Source organism: Cupressus sempervirens, chromosome 6, assembly GCF_028749045.1.
Source record: "Cupressus sempervirens isolate cs-2001-9-10 chromosome 6, ASM2874904v1, whole genome shotgun sequence".
Taxonomy (NCBI): Eukaryota; Viridiplantae; Streptophyta; class Pinopsida; order Cupressales; family Cupressaceae; genus Cupressus; species Cupressus sempervirens.
The window spans coordinates 604994499-605017574 of NC_143123.1; the positions used below are offsets into that span (position 1 = coordinate 604994499).

General features: G+C 36.7%; 2 protein-coding genes across 4 annotated transcripts in view; one reads left to right on the forward strand and one right to left on the reverse strand.

Annotated features, from left to right (window-relative positions):
- Positions 1-831: 831 nt before the first annotated feature.
- LOC149553696 (V-type proton ATPase subunit B 2) overlaps positions 832-23076 on the forward strand; it is a 47764-nt gene continuing 25519 nt past the window's right edge. The window contains exons 1-4 of one of the 3 annotated variants that reach the window (XM_089789077.1): positions 832-893; positions 982-1035; positions 19972-20027; positions 20233-20331. In XM_089789077.1, the coding sequence (XP_089645203.1) occupies positions 987-1035; positions 19972-20027; positions 20233-20331 (204 nt within the window). In that variant the 5' untranslated portion in view covers positions 832-893; positions 982-986. The other 2 variants (XM_089789076.1, XM_089789075.1) reach the window with 2 other exon arrangements.
- LOC149553697 (uncharacterized) lies at positions 5146-6858 on the reverse strand. The gene is made up of 4 exons (XM_089789556.1): positions 6631-6858; positions 6289-6512; positions 5976-6163; positions 5146-5869 (listed from the first exon to the last, which is right to left on the reverse strand). The coding sequence occupies exons 1-4, from the start codon at positions 6856-6858 to the stop codon at positions 5253-5255; spliced, it is 1257 nt and encodes a 418-aa protein (XP_089645682.1). The 3' UTR covers positions 5146-5252.

The following is a 23076-nucleotide window of genomic DNA, read 5'->3' on the forward strand; positions in this document are numbered from 1 at the left end:
GACTCCCTTAGGTTTCTTCTAGCCCTCTTGCATTCCTTATCAAACCAAGCATTGGTTGAAAAACAATTAGTTTCAGATTTTCTATTTTTTGCTCTCTTGCATTTTGAAATAGTCTCATGAATCAAATTTGATAAATCATAACTGTTAACACCATGTTTATACATAGGGTGTCCCATACAAAGTTCCTTAAGAGTAGTTCTGAAAGTGTTACTGTTTTTTGAAGTTAACAAAATTTTGCCCTGAGAAGGGGGGTATTGAGGGCCTTGGGTTTTTGCTCCAATCTGCCTATCCTTTGCCCAATACAAATTTATGTACAACGGTCTATGATCTGATTTGAAATCCCAAATGTGTTCTCCAATTGCAACTTCTTCAATATTTTCATACAAATTCTGCGAACAAATTACATAATCTACCACACTTGCCCCGTTGTATGTGTTACAAGTGAAAGTCCCTGACTTAGCCCATCTAGCCAAACCATTACAAATTATGAGATCAAATGTGCCACATAGAGTAATCAATTCTTCCCCAAAATGATTGCAGCCTTTAGCATCTCCAAATATTCTTTCCCATTGATGATTTCTTTCTTTGTGAGCCAAATAGGATTATCATTTACTTTGGAGCTGAAAATACTTGCTATGGAAGGTTGTCCATCGTAGATTTTATAATGAAGTTTGCAACTCCAGTCGGCGTAAATATTAGGACAAGCTAATTCCATTCTCGGTCCTTAACAAAATCATATGCCGGTATAAGATTTTTTCATAACTGAAACAAATAGCTGGCATAGCTCTACGAATACGCTGCTATAAGATACGGAGGTATATACGTATCCGCATTGCGTGGGCGAAAATAGCTGCTCTCCTCACGTGAGTAAACTTACAGGGGAGAGAGGATATGTAAACACTATCCCACCAATTTATTCAACTTTCAGATCTACATTTTCTGCCTGCAAATAACCTGCGATTGCTGAATTTTTTTTAACAGAAAAAATGGTGGCCAAAAGCGATGCTAATCATTACGAATGCCAGCCCTTGATCGGTAAGGACAAACATTTTTCAGATTTGTAAATCCTATTTTGATATTCATATTTATTTAGTATTTTGTTATCAAGGTCGTCATCGGTTCATGATTGATCCGTCTTGATCGCTTACTCCTGAATTATCTCGTACTTTCATCTTTGCCTCGGTTGATTGTTCTTTTGATTTTTCTGAAAATCTTTGCCAGATTAGGTAGTGTTGCCATTCCAGGACGCTGGATTTTGATTTCCTTTGATTTATCCGATTTTCGAAAGATATTTCTCGCTGTTTATTTCAATCGCTTAGTTTTGAATTCCAAATTTCCTCCTTGTGGATATTGCATTCCATGCCTTCGAATGCAAATCTAGGGAACTAGAGAGTTCTATGCAACATAATTGTTAAGAAAATCAAGGTGAGAACTTGGGATAATCTCATCCGTAATCATAACTTTAGTGGAAATAGCAGTAGAGCCTTTCGAAGAAAATTTTGGTCAGATCAAACATATGATAACTGATTTTACAGTTTAATTAGAGGCATAACTTTTATGGCGGGTATAAATTTACTCGGTAGAGTCTTTTGATCTAAAAATATGTCGCTGTTCGATTTGCATGGTGGATTTATAAAACCCAATTAACAGCATAAAGGATTGTCCTAAGCATAAGGTACCTATGTAAGGCAGGCGCACGTTTACCTTGATTTTTTTGCATGCAAGTGAAGTGTATCAGTTTCTTCTTAAACTGTTTGAATACATTTTACTATAATACTTGGTTAATTAGCTTGTGCTTAACGTAGGGAATCTTCAGGATTACATTTTCAGTCCTGATATTGCATTTAATTCACGATTATTTATATCTGTCCTGGTGCGAGGTGAAAAATGCTGACATGAAATCTGGATCTATAGAAGATGCATCACACAGCACTTTCCCATCAGGCCATTGAATTTTGGTCCGTAACGGCTATAATGCTGGGCTTTTCATTATTTTTGATTGATTCCATTTTTTTTTTGTGAGCCTGCATGAAAGGACTATGGGATTCGAGGTCATAGTTAATATGATGAATTTTAATGTTTGGACCCTGTCTTAAATAATGACCAAATAATTCTGTGGCTTTTCAAATTATTAATCCTGGCCGGTAATTATCAATTATTTTTTATTATTATCCAAAGAGATGTTATATAGTGGCTTAGAAGTGTCACGTGAGTCTGTTTAAATCTTTTAATTTTAAAACTAGCACTTGCACCAAAAGGAGGTGCAAGGGATATGCTGATAGGTTTTTATTTGAAAACATAATTACAGAAATATATATATATATATATATATATATATATATATATATATAGTTGAAAGAAGATCATAAAATTGGCATTATATGAATACATTATTTTATAGAAGTGAGTTATATACACAGTAGTAGCCTTTAATCTGAGGAACTGGACATGTATTACTATAATATTGTATTTAATATATGCCATCTTAATTCAGTTTTTGGTTTGAAATATGCCAAAAGACAAAAAATAGTTGCATATGTAAATAGGGAAAGACTATCTATAATGATTAATGTACTTAGCTTCTGGGTTCAACTGTATAAGAATTATTTAGATCAATTTTTCTATTAAATTCCATGATTCCTTATTAGGGTCAGAAAGATGTAGAAGGTTTGAGGAGTGTGATCTGAAACATTGATGCAAATAACTCCTCCACAATTGAATCTAGAAACTAAACACACTTATCATTATGGAAATTAAGCTGTAGAAAGATCATATGAAGTTTAATCTTAAACGTTGATGCAAATAACTCCTACACAGTTGAATCCAAAACTAATCACACTTTATGAGAATCAAAACTCAAAGAGACCAAAGACATTATATTTTCACATTCTATGATAATAAGTGTGTTTAGTATCCAGATTTAATTATGAAGAAGTTATTTGCATAAATGATTCGGATCATACTTCATGATCTCATCAAGCTGCAGAATGGAATGTAATCTGGAACAGTTATGTAAATAAAGCTGAATCCAGAAACTAAATACAGTTTAACTTGATAAAAATCAAAACCCACATACAGAAGTCTAAGTGGTTATCTATGGGATTTATTTATCAGTGAAGCAAGTGAACCCATGAGCACAATGGCAGAGCGCTAACAATGGTTACTCCTCTGTTTCATCAATGGAAGAGTTCCATGGAGTGTATAGAATGTGCCAGTCAAGTTGTTCCAACTGTGGCATCGACTTTTTCAATGGGGAGTTGTTCAAGGTATGAAATCTTGGTCACACCAGCATTACACACAAATATGTCATCAACTGGTCTCCATTGAAAAGCTTCATGAATGGCTTTGTAAATGGATTCATCATCACTTACATTTGCAACCTGCACAAACCATGAAAACAGAAAATAAAGATGGAAAACTGAAAATGGCTTGTGCAACCGTCTATCAAAACATAAGATAAAATAAGAAAATATTGGCTGATTTCATTGACCTCGGTATGGATCCTGTCCTTTTCACACTGTTCTTTCCCTTACTACCTTTTCAGAGGCTTTGAGATGTTTAGATGGATACCTTGCCACCAAGGTCACATAAGCACCTTGCAGAATTGCTTCCTTGGCAATCTCAAGCCCAATGCCACTAGAAGGTCCTGTTATCAGGACATGTTTTCTCTCTGCAAGCTGTGCATAATGGCTTCTTTGCCTCGTGACGGGAGAAGTTAGAAGAGAAATGAGAAGAATGGTTTTTGTGGCATTGAATGAAAGGAAAATAGACATAATGGACAATAACCAGAGTACGCTTCTTTACTTTTTCAGTGTGCGTTGGGTGGAATTTAGTCTCCATAAATGTAATACTGATATCCATGAACAACTTTGAACTAATTTTTTAAATTTTGTTAATCAAGGATATATCAAATCAATTTGAATCTTTACAGTTAGTTTGCATATAAACAAAATATAGAAGTTATTTTATCATGAAAGAATAGGTAGTCAGGTCTTTTTAGCTCAAAATATTTGTAAAGGAATAAAATAGTATATCTGACATTGTAATTGTAATTGTAATTTATAGATTGTGCAATGGCATTGCTGTGAAAGAAAAAAATATTATTTCACACATGTAGTCAACTGTCAAATAATGTTTTCACAATCTTCTTTTATTGTTAGATCATCCGAAAACTAGATGCACACCACAACAGAAATGGTTGTGAATCTTTTGAAATTTTACATATTGGGCAATGACACGGCCACAGGGGACATACCTATTTCAGAAAGGAACAAAAGAGGATCATGCAGAGGAAACCGGGCTGGAGAATGCTCCTGCAGAACAATTCCTGTGCTTATGAAAAATTTATCTTCCTCCACCATGTAGATCAGTCAGCGCACTCTAACAATGGAGCTCGGGATTGTGCCTCCCTTGTATTGATTATATTAGCAACCAGATCTGCAAAGACACCAATAGTGAATGAATGCCTTCTCTTTTGTGATGGAGACTGAGATAACAGGTTAACATCTCTTGCAAAGAAAATATCTTGTAGGCATCTTGGTCTGCTAAAATCCATGCAGGATGGATTGCTTTTCACTAAACTCCCAATTGTCTGAAGTAGCAGCCAACAAATTGATCTTCTCCCTTGTATTAACACTGTATTCTCTGTTTTTCGTAACTACTCAAAGAGAAAAAGAAGTTCTCTGATGTTTATCTGCTGGCCAAATCTGTTTGAATTAGAGAAAAATTGCTATAATGGTTGCTACATCTAACAAAAACCCTGATTATTTGGACCCTCTGCTATACGAAAAGCCCTTTTATCTTTTAAATCTTTACTTACTAAACATCTAATGACAATAAATGTATAGTTCTTATCATTGATGTAAAAATCGCCTGAGGAGATTAATCGCCTAGGCCTGAAAGAGTTTAATCGGGAAAAATTGGGAAAAATCGGGGAAAAAATCGGGAACTAAAAAACCACTAAATTTTAATAAAAAAATGCGATTTTTTTACAGAATTCAATGTTTTTTTGCATCTAATGACTTAATTACTAACAATACATAAGAAACAATCATGTTTAGATATATATCAATGCAAAAAGAGTTATTAATCGGTAAATTACTAACAAGTAAGTAGTGACAAGTTGTAAATTACTAACAACTAACAAGTTCACAACACATGAGAAGTATTCTCATAAATAAAGTGTCAAATGTAAAGAGTTCAAATAAGCACATCAACATGACTACAAATAAGTACAAATGTCAAATACAGGACTACATCTTCCTCTTCCCAGTCACTTTACTAGCTAGTGCGGGAGAGGGTAAAGCTCTAGAACTAGAACCCCGCAGGGTTTGTGCCCGTGTCTGTGTCTGTGCCAATGCAGGAGATGGTGTAGCTATAGAACTAGATGTCGGTATCTCCACATTCGCTGCGCGCAAGATGTCAAGGTCCTCTGCAGTAAGCTCAATGTCATCATCCTCATCATCGCCCTCCTCGATGTCATCCAAATCGATGTCATATCCAGTTCCACCCCCTTCCTCCTCCGCAGCCTCCTCCGCGGCCTCCCTCTCCAAATTGGAGATGTCCTCCTGTGTAAATAAGGGAGCCTGCTCCTGTGCCGTCCAATCATAATAAGGATCTATCTCATCCAAATCGATTGGCCCAGGAGGATCTTGTTGTGCCTTTTTCATGCGCAATTTAAGATTATATTGCACATAGACCATGTCATTCATCCTCTTTTGGGACAACCTGTTTCTCTTTTTTGTGTGGATGGCCTCAAACAAACTCCAGTTGCGCTCACAATGTGATGCGCTACAAGGCTGTGATAGGATTCTGAGAGCAAATTTTGCAAGATTTGGAGTGCTTGCACCCCAAGTGGTCCACCAAGCCACTGCATCACAAAAATTGTACAAGTTAGAAAATACTAATAGACAACAAAAAATGAAACATAAATATTAATTTACCATTTGAGATTCAAAAGTTTGCAAATGTATTACCTGGGGTTTGTGTAAGCCTTGCTCTCTTGCAGAGAGAAGTGGAGAACACCTTGCCTCCTGCTGAAGTGAAGATCTCCTGCTCAGCGATGATTTTATCTCTTGTTTCCTCGCTGGTTACCATCTTTTCGACGCACTCACTTAGGCCTCTGATGACCTCTCCATCAGGATCTGCATATGTACCATCAGCCCTAAAACCAAAAACCAAAAACAAATAAGTCTTCCAATTTTAGTACACACCCAACACCCTACGAAAGCAAAATGAACTCAAGTCTTTGTTAACTTAAATTTGAGTAAGAATGAGCTTACAGTATACCTAAAACGTGGGTTGAGGAAATATCCTGCTGCATGAATGGGTTGGTGAAGCTGATTATTCCACCTTCTATCAATGATCTGCCAAATGGGTTCATATTTGATGCTTTCCCCCTTGTAGTAATTTTTGACAGATTCTTTGGCCTTGTCCATGGCCTCATATAGTTCACCCATTGGCGTTTGGTCTCCATCAACCAAACGCAAAACTCCGACTAAAGGCTCAGACACCTGCAATATAAATTTGAAATTAGTTGACAAGTTACAAAATTATTATTTACTTGAGTTACAAACTTAGTATGTTATAAAGTTGTAAAGTGTAAACTAAAACTTAAAGTTTTGTAGTTACCTTTACTATTTCATCAGCCTTATCTTCAAAATATTTATCAAACACAATCCGCACAACATTCTCTCCTTCACTCTTCTTTGAAAATGTGGAAGCAAGCCATTTTTTGGAAACAAACATTTGCTTCAAAGAAGCCAAATTATCAAGAATGCTTTGCAATGTCAAAAAAATCGTTGCAAACCTTGTGACGGCAGGCCTGACAATTTCTTTGCCATTAGTGTGCTCTCTCATCAGGCTAAGGACCCGTGGGTGATTGTATATGTATTTTGTCACCCACCTTGCATCCTCCACAATTGGAGTGACCCACTCAAGTTTGCCCATGTCCTCCAAAAGAAGGTCAAGGACATGTGCTGTACACGGGGTCCAAGAGAGAGTGGGGTGCCTCTGCTGTAGGAGTTTTCCTGCCAATTGTAAAAGCAAATACTAATTAGTTTCCAACTTTTCAAATATATCAAACTATTAAAAATTCTTGTTGTGAAATTCACAATGCACATGCAACATAAAATTACGGTTTACCTGCTGATACATATGCAGTAGCATTGTCTGTGATGATTTGCACCACATTTTCAATGCCAATCTCTAAGACCATGTTCTCCAACATCAATGCTAATGTCTGAGCATTTTTTACCTTGTTGGAGGCATCGATTGATTTCAGGAACACCACATTATCATTACAGCAGGCCAAAAAATTAATTATGGTCCTGCTCTTCCCATCCGTCCACCCGTCAGAAAGAATGGTGCAACCAAATTTTGTCCATTCTTGTTTCTGTTCCTCAACAAATGCTTTGGCCCTTTCAACAGCATTTCCAATAAGCTTACAAAAGCAAAATTTAGTTATGTCTTAGATTCTTAGTAATTTAAAATTGATTTAGACTTTAGTAATCAACATTCTAATTTCTAGATAAATTAATTAAAATTTAGAACTAAGTAAAAAGTTAAAAATTAAAAGGAAATCGAGTGTAATAAAATTATTCGCTTACCTGCCACCCAACACAAAACGAGAAGGGGACTTGTACCCCTTTCCTGCAACTGTCAACCCTGTGGCCAAAGCCTCCCAATAGGGACTGTCAACAACACTAATAGGAAGGTTGTTGAAAACCCAGAAATCTGCTAGTGCATTGTCCAACTGGTCATGGACCTCCTTATTCCATCTAGTGGCCTCTAATGAAGGTTGTGCACCAGGTGTGTGCCTCGGCACAAAATAGCTCCCTATCCCAGAAGCACCTGCTGATCCTGATGGTGCGGAAGTGCTAGGAGGTGTAGGAGTGGGAGTGGGAGTGGAACTCGTGAAAGAAAAAACACCCTGTTTGCGGACACGCGGCCCACGATAAGAGCCAGCCATGCTCTCAATGGCTGCCTCCTCCTCCTGAACATCAACGAAACTGCCCTGGGTCTCTGCTATGGCTGCCTTGACATGCAATTTATTCCGCTCTCTTTGCAATTTTTTTTTGCTCTCCAGCTGCAAGCAAGGCATTTCCAAACCTTTTTATTTCTTCTGTTGTATTCTCACAAGGATTCATATCATGTTTTGAGATCCTTGCGATGTGATATTTGAACCGGTAAATGCCCCCGGATATTACTTTTTCACATCGAATGCAAATCACTTTGGTTGGTTCATCGGGTGCTTCATAGGCATATTTCCATGCTTGATCTCTCGCATTCTTTGGCCTGGTGCCAATGTAGCCTGAGGGGCATGGAGTCAATGGCCATTTGTCTGCCATGTAAAACTGCTGCGGGCTGCCTACACATACAAATTTTAAAAAAAAACTATAAATAAATTATAACAAGATCAAAGTTAACAGTTAAACAAAGAATTCAAGCAACATTCCAATAACAACACCAATAAATTGAAATCCAAATAACATTCAAACAAACTAGCTGCTAGGGTTTCAAATTTTTTTTAAAAGGGCAAATTTTTAGCATAAATTCGATCTAGAATGGAAAAGAATGCAAATGAATGCATTTAATCTTGCTTACATTCATCAAATGCATTCCTAACTAATTAGGAATGTATTTTTATCCATTTACATGCAAGAAAAAAAAATACAATCTCTTGCAAAAACAAAAAACAAAGATTCAAATCACTTACCTAGTAACGAAGAAATCGAATCAAAAGGCCTCCAAATGCACTTGATTCTGCCTATTTCTTGCCAAGAACTCCTTCTCTATCCTCTCCTCTCCAAAACACCCTAAGCAATGTAAAAACAGAATGAAAAAAACGTGTTTTTTCGTCACTTTATGTGACTACCGGGCGCGGGCGATTTTTTAGGCGATTAATCTGCGATTTTTTGGAAAAAATCTGCAAAAAAAAATCGCGATTTTTGGGGCGACTAAATCGCCGGCCCCAAAAAATCGCAATTTTATCTCGTATCGCCGATTAATCAGCGATACTCACATCTATGGTTCTTATCACAATCCACTACAGCTACAATATGCATCGTATTCATCACTTTATGTTCTGATATTTGTTCAATCTTCTCTGTTTCTTTTAAACCTAAGGCTTTTTTTTTGGAACATATATATCGGATGCTGGTTTACAGGGCTGCCCATGGGTACAGAGGAAAACCACTTATGGAGAACGATGGCTTCTTGTTTTCCACTATTGATGACCAATCTAATTTGATTGTATTTAGTCCAACGCCTATTTGTTAGGATACATCAAGTAGAGGATAGAAATTCCTTGGTTTAGTCCAGGTTCATTCCACAGGCAATGTCTATCCAGCATTTGATCTAACTGCCCCTGCAAATAGAGTGTCGTTCAGTTAACTGCTTTTTTGTTTGATTTGACTGTCATTAGATTGTAATCACATTTCCTCACCTTTCCTAAAACAGATAAAAATTGTATTGATTGCTAATCATGGCCAAGCAAATGAAATCTCTGCTGACCCCAATAGCATAATTCTCCAGACAGTTATGCTTGCCCTACTGTATTGAGTCTGAGAAACAAAAGTCCTTATTACTTGCTCATTTATTCTCTCATCAAGAATAATGAAAGTAGTCCCCGAATCTATAATTGTTCCTCTGTTGCTTCTCTCATTGATATTCATGATCTTGGAAGTCAGCTTAAAGTGTTTTCTGCCATAGTTATGGCTCTCAGACTGAGGTTCATTGTAACTGGTTAATATATTGCGTAGCATCCTACAGATTCTTCTGCCATATATATTAATGACACTATATAATAATTATCATGTTTAAATATACACACAATCTGAACATTCAATGGCATGTTGAAGACAAACAGAGCAAGTTGCATATTTTAATTGCAATTCACCAGTTTAAAAATATTAAATCTAGAGCCCAGAAATCAATGGTGATAAACAGCAATAAGAAGGAGCCAAAACCGAACCAATAAACACTAGAAATATCCTGGGAAAACCCTTCAAGAATGAAGGGAAAAACCCAGCCACACAACAAAAATATATCTTTATTGATCATAAAAGTTCGAGTGTACAATATCCTTTGCTTGATGCAAATATATAACAATAGGAGAGACTCTTCACATTATAACCGAAGGTCTCTTGAGATTCTCATAATTCCTATATTTAATTATTACTCTTCGAATATTCATGCCTTAATGCATGTGAATGACACGTCATTTACATTTAATATTACAAATTAAACTTAAGTGTCCTTTTCAGCTGAAGATGACAATAACGGTAATAATATCTAGATTTTGAGAGATAAAGTTCTCTATCGCAGCTACAAACTTTAACAAAAAACAACATTGATTTTAAGGTTTATTCATATAGAAAGCATGATGTGTGCCCCATGCCTGCATATATATTTTCTATTATCAAACTTCAAAGGGGCTTTCTCTTGGATTGTGTGTAAAAGATGTGTAATGCAAATGCAGGAGAGAATAAATCTTACCCAAATGAAGTCAACAACTAATCTCTCCCTCATCGAATTTGTGGCTCGCAGACAATAGGCAAAATTGCTAATTCTGTTTCCCGTATGTGATGGAAAATTCTATTTACCATTGACATGTTTTCCTTTCAACTGATTTCCATTTGAGGAGAGAGTAGACTGTGAAATTGAGTACAAAATGTTTGCACAAAAACCTGCAATCACCCAGAGAATATGTGAACCAGAGACACAAACTCAGGGGAGGAGGTGATTGAAAGCCATCGATAGAAATAATGTGTATACCCAAGAAATGTGCCTTACTCTAACACACATGAACTACAGGGAAAAGATGCAGGGAGGAACATAGAAATAACGTGTGGAGGAAGAGACATATAATAAATGTAGATTGAGTACAATTCCTGTCAAGCTTCATGTCATTTCTTGCAAGACATCTCAGCAGCCAGTGAGCTTGTCATCTCATCTAAACACTATGCGGCTTCCTTCCTGTCGCTGCCCCCTGCCAGGTGAAGCCTAAGCAACAAAAAAGATGAAATTTAAGGAGGAATAAAATCTATTAGGTTGAGATTTACAAAGAGAGAAGTAGAAAAACAAATTATTGCCAAGTTCTTCAGAATCTGACGTCTTCTGTCTGCATGTGGAAAACGATGCTGAGAAATTCACAAGACCTAACTAAAATTGAAAAATTAAAAGAACATTTTAGAACTAAACTCTACTTTCTCATGTTTTTATTTTCTCTGAAATCTGCAATCTCCACCTTTGCATTTACAGGGTATAAACCTCTTTGCAGCAGGGAAATATGGCATTTTATATTCACACCTACAATTGCATACAATAATCGAGTGATCACACCTTCTCACAGAAAATAATGTATAGATTATTAGTTCTCTGAATTGGGTGAGAACCAAATGAAAATCCCTTAAATCTCTTTAGATATTGAATGACATGCTGCCAATGTCCACAATCTTGTCATACTGCCGTATCTGTAATGTAGCGAGAATCCAAGGATACTCCTATTGAAGGTAATCCAGATCCCAGCAGACAAACACACAATGGAAAATGAACAAGAGGAACGAGATTCAGATCCAGAGAGATAATACTCCTTATGTTCAAATCAAAAAGTTTACATCCAACATACCCGACTCTACAACCTTTCGGGTTACAACCATTATAAAGAAGAATACATCTTCAAAGAAAAATAAATCTCTAGACTCAAATGTGAACATCTAACTCCAAGCTACTCCACGCTAAGACTCTCAACTGAATGACTTCTTCATGACTCCATGATCGAAATATGATCCTAAGTCTCTACCCAAAACCCCCTTAAGTACTTGCAGGGCCACAAGTCGGCTTGTTACGAATTACCAACTAAATAAACCCTTACATTAAATGCATATCCAACCCACAAGTCGGCTCACAACAAATATTAAATACCTATCACAAAATTAAATGCAAAGGTGGACTCAAATTAGAAACCGAACACAAACAACTTGGTCAATGAAGGACCGAAGACACGACCGACCATCAGAAGGATCATCAAACTACTCGGCACATGAAAGAGCTTGGTCACCAAAGAAACTCGGTTAACGTAGAATTTGGTCAGAACTGGAACTCGACACCGACAACAACTCGGTCGACATTGAAATTTTAACTCGGTCGACAAAGGAACTCGACATCATCTACAACTCAGTTGATAAATGAACTCGGTCAAAACTATCACTCAACAATCATAGCCACTCCGTAGCTATTGCAACTCAGTAAGTATTGCTATTCCGCAACCACTGACTGAAAAGACCCCCTGCATCATTCTACTAGGGTAAATAGAAAGGACCTCAGATGCTCCTGCATCAGTCTCCCTAGATAAATAGAAAAGTGTGTCCCACACTTTGATTTCAAAAGAAAATTCTGCACTCAGCTTCATCTTCACCAAAGGTTTCCACTTATCAAAGAAAAGAGATCAAATATGAAAATCAACCATTTGTGCTTTATCCATTCAAAAATCAGAATCTCGTTCAACCAATCAACTATTACGATAATAGATAATTGTCTATTATTAGTTAATGGTAATCTATTGTAAATATCTAGTTAGCTTTCACTTTTTTAGCTTTCTTTGTTAGAATAGAATGTTTCTATTCTTTACGATAGTTTCCTAAGGAAACATTGTTTTATTCTTTTGTATATAATGACCTTTCGGTCTCTATTAATAATAAGCAAGTATTTTACCAATTACTTTCATAATATGGTATCAGAGCAAGGGTTTTATTTTTTCGAAAATAATAATTTCCTTTCCGAAATTATCAGAAGCTATTTTCAGAATTATTTATCTGGAATATTTGCTTCGAATTAGGGTTTGTCTGGTTTTGTTTTCGAAGAACAAATCACACCTATACACAGCAAAGGCTGCCATTTTTCCATGGTTGTGATCTGAAGCAAACTCCTGTGTTATTTAAGACGTTTTAACAACCACGTTTTTCTGTCGTTCTTCTAAAAAAAGCACTTGAAACACCATTTTTTGGTGTCTATTTCTTCATAATCTGTGATGTTTTGGCAGGAAACCAATCTTAATAGAAGAAATCAGCCATTTTTTTGCCTGGAAGCATTTTTTTTGCCTCTATTGCTATTGACTAGGGTTTTTTTGAAACCCTAATTTTTGGGCTCGACAAATTATTTTGATTTCGGATTCTTGGTGGGTTTTTCGAGAGCTCAATTGAGTTGTCGTCTGATTTTTTTGGGTGTCTCGATTTTTGTGTCACAATTTTCGAGCTAGTGGATCTAGAAAATGACAACATATTCCTTTTGGGTTTTTCGAGCTCTTTTTTGGGTTACTATTCAAATTTTTTGGGTCTTCCATTTTTTTGCCTTCACAGATTTTCACGCTTTTTCATTGAAAAATGTTCCATGGCATCTTTGACAAACATTCTGCTCGAGCACAACTCCAAATTCAATGGTCGAAATTATGGCACTTGGAAGTAGCGGATCATCGTAATTTTTGAATATCGTAACACTGATCAACTTGTTCTGGGTGTTACAAAACATTCGAGTTCTCTTGGTCCTGAACAAGATACATGGGATCTGAATAATCGAGAGGCAGTGATGCTTCTCAAATTATCCATGGCTGATGATTAGCTTTATCAAATTCCATCCGACAAGATAGTTGCTGAGATTTAGACACATCGCAAAGGTCTTAATGAGACTTCTAACAAAAGCAGAGCCTTCTTTCTGAAAAACACTCTATTTTCTATTGTCATGGATGAGCACACCTAGCTCTATGCACACTTGAATCGGATTCAGGAAATCCGTGATCAGTTTCTTGCCATTGGTCGCAAGATGGAGGAAGAGGATACTGTGGTTATGATTCTTTGGAGTTTACCAAAGTCCTATGAGCATTTTATCAAGACTCTCAACACCACGTCTTCTAGTGTTGATTTGAAGTTCATTGATTTTTGCACACTTTTGCTTTAGTAAGATCGGTGGAAACAAAAGTTGGGTAGCAGCTCCAGCTCCAGCTCCATAGAGCAAGCCTTTGTTGTGATATCCTTTCAGAAGGATAAAGGCAAGTTTTAACAGCCATCTCAGCAGAAGTCTTTTGCTCCAGCATTAGATGGTTTCTGAAAGAAGAACAATCAATTCAACTACTGCCACAAGTTTGGACACATGAAGGTTGAATATAGGAAATACTTAGCTACACAGTCTAAGCAATCAGGTTCGCAACCCAAAGCGAACAGTGCAAAACACACCGAGCAGGCGGAATTTGCCTTTTATGCCTTCATGGCTAAAAGACCTCCAGATCATGTCAAGTCATCTGCTTTGTACATTGATTCAGGTGCCTCTTGTCATTTTAGTCACTGCAGAGACTAGTGTACTGACTATCAGCGTTATTCAAACTTGATTATTTTTGGTGGCAAAAAAGAGTACATGGTTGTTGGCAAAGGCAACATTCAGATTCAGTCTGTTGGGAGGAATCTCATATTCCTTAATGTGTATTACATTCTAGGGATGGAACTAAATCTATTCTAAGTCAATCAGTTGCTGCGACATTCTCCACACTTGGCAGTCACCTTCAGTGCACATCACTGCACCATCACTGATTGGGCAACTAGGTCTACTGTTGCAGTGGTTCTTGAGGATCATGGTCTTTTCACACTTACTGATTCTGGTGATTCTCAGGACTTAGCTATGGCTGCTCGGTGGTCTTCTGTCAACATACTTTGGCATCAACGATATGGACACTTAAATGTGCATTATCTCTCACAGCTTGCTTGGGATGAGCTTGTTCTTGGCTTGCCAGAGATTCAGACTCAACAGCTTGGAGTTTGGGATGCATACCAGGTTGGGAAGCAACATCGCACACCTTTCAACAGTGGTGATTCACGACGAGCTTCTCAGGTACTTCAGCTTGTTCATGCCGATATCTGCGGCCCTATGGCCACTCCTTCTGTTCTTGGGTCCAAGAATTTTTTGTTGTTTGTTGATGATTTCAGTGGAAAAATGTGGGTGTATTTCCTGAAAAAGAATCAGATGCATTTTTTGTATTTCAGAAGTTTAAACCTTTAGTTGAAAAAGAGTTTGGGAAATCTATTATTACTCTTAGATCAGACAATGGGGGGGAATTTCGTTCTAATGTTTTCTCTAGCTCCTTGGATACACATGGCATCACACGCCAGTTAACCACACCCCATACGCCACAATAGAACAGTGTAGTTGAATGTCGGAACAAGACAATCACCGAGATGGCTTGATCCATGCTCGAACACAGACATGTTTCAAATAAGTATTGGGTAGAAGCAATTAACACTGCAGTTTATCTGTTGAACTGGTCACCCACCGTGGTAGTCAAAGTTAAAACTCCGGGAGAGGCTTGGTCAGGTCACAAGCCCAAAATTAGTCACCTGAAGGTTTTTGGCTCCCTTGCTTTTATTTGGATTACTGATGCATCACACACCAAGTTGGATGCCAATATTTAGAAACTCATGCTTGCTGGATACAACAGTCTTCAAAAAGCCTACCGCCTGATTGATGTTGAGACATGTCGTCTCATTTACAATTGAGATGTAGTCTTTGATGAGCAGCAAGGACCATTCATGCCTGTTTCTCCTATTCTTGATCCATTAGACCAACCTCTAATGGCTCATGATTTGGGAGTTCGGTTTTCATTAGGTCCACCTGATGGGAGGGCTCCAGTAGCTCTTGCAACTCCAATTATACTAGTGATACCTGTATAGACACCTCTGGCTTCTCTTGCAGGATCACATCGTTTTGTAGATGCTTCACTTGAGTTTGATCCAGATTCTTCTGATGAGAACCCTGTTGATCAAGCATCTCCTGATACTCATGTTGGTCATTCTCCTATTTGGCCTAAGTGGCGGGTTGACACTTGCTGATCTTCATGATGATGAGCTTATTGATGGGAGGACTGCTTGGAAAAAGAGCAAAACTACAAATTTTATTAAATTTTCTCTCATGGCCAACATTCACAGTGTGTTTGAACCTCAAACATATTTCGGCCGACATTCACAGTGTGTTTGAACCTCAAACATATTTCGAGGCTAAAGGAATTCCAGAGTGGAAACAGGCCATGCAATTTGAACACCAGAGCCTATTGAAGAACAACACTTGGGTCCTTTTTGATCTTCCACTAGGGAAGAAACCCATTGGTTGCAAATGGGTCTACAAAATCAAATACAAATCGGATGGTACTTTGGACAAGTACAATGCTCGTTTAGTGGCGAAGGGTTTTTCTCAGCGTTAGGGCATTGATTATGAGACCTTTGCTCCTACTGCAAAGATGAGCACCATCAGATTAGTCCTAGCCATGACAACATAGTTTGACTGGAAGTTCCATCAGATGGACGTCAAGAGTGCTTTCCTGAATGTTGATCTCCATGAAGAGGTCTACTTGACGCAACCTCCTGGTTTCAAGGTTGCTGATAAAGACCATCAAGTTCTTAGATTGGTAAAAGCTCTCTATGGCTTGAAGCAGGCCCCTCGGGCATGGTACATAAAAATTGACAAGTACCTTAGTGATCAAGGCTTCAAGAGGAGTTCTTCAGACTCAAATTTGTACATCAAGACTACTGACAGTGACATCATCCTTTGGTTGTTTATGTGGATGATCAGATCATCATTGGCAGTTCGTCATCTTTGATTTAGGGAATCAAACAGAATTTAAGCCAGTCTGTTGATATGACTGACCTTGGGCTCATGGATTATTGCTTAGGTGTTGAAGTTTGGCAACAGTCTTTTGGTATATTCATCTCTCAGTCCAAATATGCTAGGGCTCTATTAGATAAATTCTGTATGCAGGATTGCAAGCTTGTATCTACACCTATGGAGAAAGGTCTCAAGTTATCCGCAAAGTCTGATTCTCTTTTTGTTGATGAAACTACATACAAGCAACTAGTAGGCAGCCTCATCTACCTCTTTGCTACTAGGCTTGATTTCAGCTTTGCAGTTAGCTATATTTCACGCTCTATGATAGCTCCTAAGGCTGATCATTGGATGGCAGCAAAGCGTGTGCTTTGTTATGTGAAGGGCTCTTCAGATTATGGACTTCTGTACTCTCGACTTTCTAATCCTAAACTCAGTGGGTTCATAGATTTAGATTGGGTAGGCTCTGTTGATGATAAAAAGTCAACTTCTGGATATGTGTTCAGTTTAGGATCCGGTGCAATCACATGGACTGGCACATGGACCGGTAAGAAGCAACAGGCAGTTTCTCTCTCCTCTACAGAGGCCAAATACCGAGGGATTTATAAGGCAGGATGTGAAGTTGTTTGGCTTCGTCGGATGCTTGGGGATATGTAGATGTCACTAGCAGGACCGACTACTTTGTTTTTTGATAGCGAATGCATTATCAAGTTAGCACGAAATCCAATTTTCCATGAACGAACCAAGCATGTAGATGTTCACTATCATTACATATGACATCTTGTTGAAGACGAGACTATAGAGTTGCAGCATGTTCCTACCACAGATCAAACTACAGACATTCTCACCAAGCCTCTTGGTCCTGATAAGTTTGTCAAATTCAGAGGACAACTTGGTGTTCTAAACAGATTAACCATTAATGGAGGGTATTACGATAATAGATAATTGTCTATTATTAGTTAATGGTAATCTATTGTAAATATCTAGTTAGCTCTAAGTTAGCTTTTGCTTTTTTAGCTTTCTCTGTTAGGATAGAATGTTTCTATTCTTTACGATTATTTCCTAAGGAAACATCGTTTTATTCTTTTGTATATAATGACCTTTTTGTCTTTGTTAATAATAAGCAAGTATTTTACCAATTACTTTTGTAATTTCAACATACTGAAAATCATAATGCTTCTTAAGTAATTTTTGCAACTTATCATCACAAAACTCATACATGAAAATCAGATCAGCAACAATGTCCAAATCAAAAACCCTATCAACAACAACATATGAACTCAGATCCATAATAGCAACAACATATAAATCCATAATATCTATAGTATGTATATTGATTTCTCCAGCAACATGTAAATCAACATCATCATCAAAACCCACATCACTAGCAACATCCATATCCTTCAGCATCTCAGCAACAACATATAAGTTCATATTCATATAAGAAACAACATCATCATATAAATCCACATCAATAACATCTCCGAAACCCTCAACCACATTACCAACAAGTAAATCCATCTTACCACAAGCAACATCTAGATCACTAACATCCATAACAGGAGGAACATCTATAACAGGAGGAACATCTATCTCTAGATCAACATATAAATCCTCAATCACATTAACATCATCTTGAATAATAGAAACTTCCAATTCCTCATTAACATAAGTGAAAATCTTCTCAGCAATCTCAATGCGCACAACAAGATGCCTTGCAATTTCCATGTCAGATCCATCCATTTGCTCATGAAAACCAAAAGATACCTCATCAACTTCAGCAAAATCAGTATTTGTCCTCTCCTCTTCATAATCTCTTTAACTAGCCAAACAACCTTCTTTCTAATCCTCAGATGCCAACTGAAATCATACTGTTCCAAATCATCAATCCTTTCATGCAATTCATCCTAGAAAGAATCATACTCATTGCTCTCAACATCATCAAGATATCTTCCTTTGTTTTGTGCTAATTCAATAGCTTCTACTCCGCCTGCAATTTTTCTCAACATGTCGAATAACTCTGGATCAGCATCTCTCCTTCTATGAACCATCTTTCCACATACAAACAACGATCAAACGACAAGTCCTCTGCAAGTGCAGGCCAAATCCGCAGATCTGCCACCCTACGCCAAATTCACCAACTAGCTAGGACTTCCGAAGCAAAAATCTTCTCATATATGATTTTGCCCAATCCAAGGTCTTGGTACAAACTGCCTTATACTCGGTGATCTATCTGGACGCTCAGAAACAACTGCGCTCTGATACCATCTGATGCAGTGAGAATCCAAGTATACCCCTACTGGAGGTAATCCGGATCCTAGCAAACAAACAAACAACGAAAAATGAACAAGAGGAACGGGATTCAGATCCAGAGAGACAATATTCCTTATATTCAAATCAAGAAGTTTACATTCAACATGCTCAGCTGTATGACCTTCCGGGTTACGACCATTACCACTCGGCAACCATAGCCACTTGGTAGCTACTGCAACTCGGTAAGTATTGTTACTCCGCAACTATTGACTGAAAAGAGTAGGAAAGCAAAGAAACCAAGGATTCACCTGGATCAATCTGTAACCAGATTTCTCTAAGATTTTTTCCATTATGAAAGTAGTTAAGAGAAGTCAGAAGTCAATAGTCATTCCTTACATTTGATTTAATGTTGTGCTTTGATTCAAGCATCTGTCATGATTGTTCAAAAATACGATGGCAAAATCAAATATTCAGCCTGAAACCTTTTTTTAACATCTATTTTCTGGTGTGAGACAATTTCTGGATGGAGGCAACTCCAGAAGGAAAGCCTATCAGCGAAAAATACCTAGTTGGCATATTATTACAAAAGTAATAAAATAAAATATATGGATATATATAAGCCTATGTATTAAATCTTAAGTATGTAAGTCTATATTAAACAAAATAACCCAAACCTCTCTCTATATATTCCTCTATAAATAAAATAACTTTTCAAGTAAATAATAATAATATTGGTGCCTTAGGAAGGGAATTTCTCAGTGCCTTTTATGTAGATTTATACAGAGTTATCTAATATAGGTATGGTAGTATGCATCCTTCTTATTTATCTTAACGAATTGAAATAACCATATCAAATGATAATTGTCAAGTGGATCGTAAAGCCTCTTGAATGGTAATATATCAAGGCAAACTATTGAGATGAAAAATCCTAGTAGGTGGAATTACAGAGAAGGAACAACTATGCCTGCAATTCCACATATAATATTGGTTTTACTTTTTAGTTTTAGCATTGCTTCAAGTTTTAACAACTTCTTGAATTCTTATTGTCAATAACATAGTTATCTTTATCATTGGTTGCAGAGTATCGGACTGTCTCAGGAGTTGCAGGGCCACTGGTTATTTTAGAAAAAGTGAAGGTAAAGTATCCAAAGATATTGGCTACTTTTTTTTGAATGCTTTTTTGTTTGGTTGGTTGCTTAGTATTTTCTTCGCTGTTTAGCACTTTTAATTTTGAAAACCAATGTACCTTGTTTGGGGTATGTTGAGTAATTAAATATAGTTGAGGGCAATTCTGATACTGTAGCAATTATACTTGATATTGCATGTCTTGATTTTCTGCAGGGTCCAAAATATCAGGAGATAGTCAACATTAGGTTAGGGGATGGCACAACACGCCGAGGTCAGGTTCTGGAAGTTGATGGTGAAAGGGCTGTTGTACAGGTAAATATTGATTTTTAGCTAAGATTTCTTCATTTGTGTAATACACACAAACGATACCTAGAAGCCATTGTCAAGCCTTTTTTTTAAAATGCAAGCAGAATATGGAAGCACCTGGTGTGTTGAAAAGAAAATTATCATAGCTTCATTCTTCAATTAGTTGGCGAAGGCTGCTATACTTGAAGTAAAAAGTGGGTTGTTGCAATACCATTGATTTTTGATTCCTGGGAAACCTTAAGTTACAAATTATACATTACACTTAATCAACAAGAGACATGAAACATATGTGGAGTACGATTTTGAAAGGGAATTGCAATTGAAGAAAAGAAAATGACTGGTGCAAACTTGCAAAGCTAATAAGTATGCATGCTTTGTCTAGGGAACTGTTGACATGACTATCATTGAGTTGAAACTAAAAGATTGGATCTGTAGATGTTTTGCTAATTTGACTAAATAGTTTAAACTTTGATGTTTGTAGAAGTATGACTGGTTGATGTGAACAATTCCTTCCTGTCAAAATTTAAAATTTAAGAAAGTTCTGATGATAGTGATCTTTGAGTTGAAAAGTCAATGGTTGCGTAATCTCACAGTTTATGCAGTTTAGTTTGCTACAATGTTGCAGCAAAACTTTTCTGTTATTACTTCTTAGACATGTAGCAAGCTGACAGTAATGATTGGAGTAGTGCCCTATCAGATGAAATGTGGACTTTGAAGCAGAAGGCACAACTTGAAATTCTATTAGAGGAAAAATTGGGCTTGTTATGGAGTGCTGTGGGAGAAGATATGACCATATAACAACGCAAGTAAATCTAAACGAACTTCTTAAGTGGCATACCCATGGAGCTTGTTTAGAAAATAGAGATTTCCATTTCCTCAAATCTGAGCTGTTTAAACAATAGAGAGAAGGAATCAGTTTTCAAAAAAAAAAAATAGTGGGAGGGAGGCGGGGATTTTATAGATGAAGTTGCCTTTTAGATGATATAACTTTAGGTAATCAAAATGATTTCAGTGGGGGGCACTGTATGAGAGGCTATAGCAATACTCCATTAAATGACACAATGAATACGAAAGGCTGAAATGACAGAACTATTGATTTTAAAAGCTTGCCTCACTTCACATGACCAAATCCCACATGCTCATCATTATCTCCTTTCTTACTAGGGGATTTTCCTCAATACTTTCTGCAAGATGAACAAATTATAAATAAAATTTTCAGTAGTTTTGATTGTATTCTTCCATTAATATAGTATTTACCAGTGGCTTTTAAAAGCTTTGGATGGTGTCTTTCAGATGTGCCATATTATGTTAAAATAATGAATGTATTGTAGTTGTAGTAAACAAGGGAGATGAAAGCTCATTATATAGATTTACAAAGATGATGTTTCTAAAAGAAACAATCATGAACTAAAGATGAAAGTAGAAACTATCTAATAAACTAAAGACTAACTAAGAAAGAAACATTATAATATTCCAATACCCTCCCCTAATGGTCATTGTCTAACTGCTGTCATTTGGTCACAAATTCTTCAAATTTTTTTCGCTGCTGCTGAGACCCTCCTTGGATCTGCAAAATGTAAATGACCAAGAAACCAAAATTTGTCCATAAAAGAATAGAGAAGGGCATCCCCTTCTTCAGAATGCTTTGCAACAAGAGACGAGCTTGCCACTGACTCTACCACCAAGATGAGTTTGTCACTAACTCTCCCAGAATCAGCAAAACATCTGATCATAAATCATCACAAAACTCCAACTTGATGTTGGATAACAAAGTTGCTCTTCCTTGGAGATAGAGACAAACATTGAGAACAACTAGCACGATTTTGGAAAAAGGTCGACAAATCCTCCAAACTTTGCAGATGAGCATGATGCCCAAAACAAACTGCAAAATGACATGAATTTTTTGGAGGAAAATTGGGAAAACTGAACATGCTTTTTAAGGTGAAAAATCGATCAAAACCAACATGATTTTTGAGGTGAAAAATCAATCAAAACCAAACAATACAAAGCTTCATTTTTTAAGGAAAAACAGTAAAACCCACTAGATAATTTTTGGGGAAAATTTTTTAAAAGGAATCCCAAACAACTTTACGAATTACAGAATCAAAATTATTTGAGGGAAAAATTATAAAAACCCACAGAGTTTTTTTTAAGGGAAAAATTTATGAAAACCCGTCAAAAGTTTTGTAAGGGAAAAAATTAAGAAACCCCACACATTTAAGTACATGCAATGTTAAAAAATCAGAGATTTTGCTGCAACCAAGAAATCACAGGATCAAAAACCTTAACCAAACTGGCAATTTCCAGCAAAAATCCTCGCAAATGAATCACAAAAGTTTTATAAAATACCTCCAACAATTTTTATTTCTAAAAATAAAAAAAGAAAATTTCTGAAAAAAATTCTCAATCAAAAGAGGCTCAAATTAAAAAAAAAAAATTGTCAAATTTTATGAAATCCCATCGACCTGCTTTGATACCGTATTATGGTAAAATAATGAATGTATTGTAGTTGTATTAAACAAAGTAGATGAAAGCTTCTTATATAGATTTACAAAGACAATGTTTCTAAAAGAAACAATCATGAACAAAACACGAAAATAGAAACTACCTAATAAACTAAAGACTAACTAAGATGATCATTAAAGAAACATTATAATATTCTAATATGCCGAAGCTACTGAGAATGTCAGAAATGGCTGAGAATTTGGGAATTCTAATCCAAAGTGATTAGCAATTCATGACAAATCTAAT

What these genes read in the sequence shown, in the direction of transcription:
- LOC149553697 (XM_089789556.1), bottom strand. Translation starts at nt 6,858, where the DNA reads ATGAGAGAGCACACTAATGGCAAAGAAATTGTCAGGCCTGCCGTCACA. An exon ending in AGGCTGATGAAATAGTAAAG is followed by an intron (nt 6,513 to 6,630) that starts GTAACTACAAAA and finishes TTTATATTGCAG; the next exon opens with GTGTCTGAGCCTTTAGTCGG. An exon ending in AAGGCTTACACAAACCCCAG is followed by an intron (nt 5,870 to 5,975) that starts GTAATACATTTG and finishes TTTGTGATGCAG; the next exon opens with TGGCTTGGTGGACCACTTGG.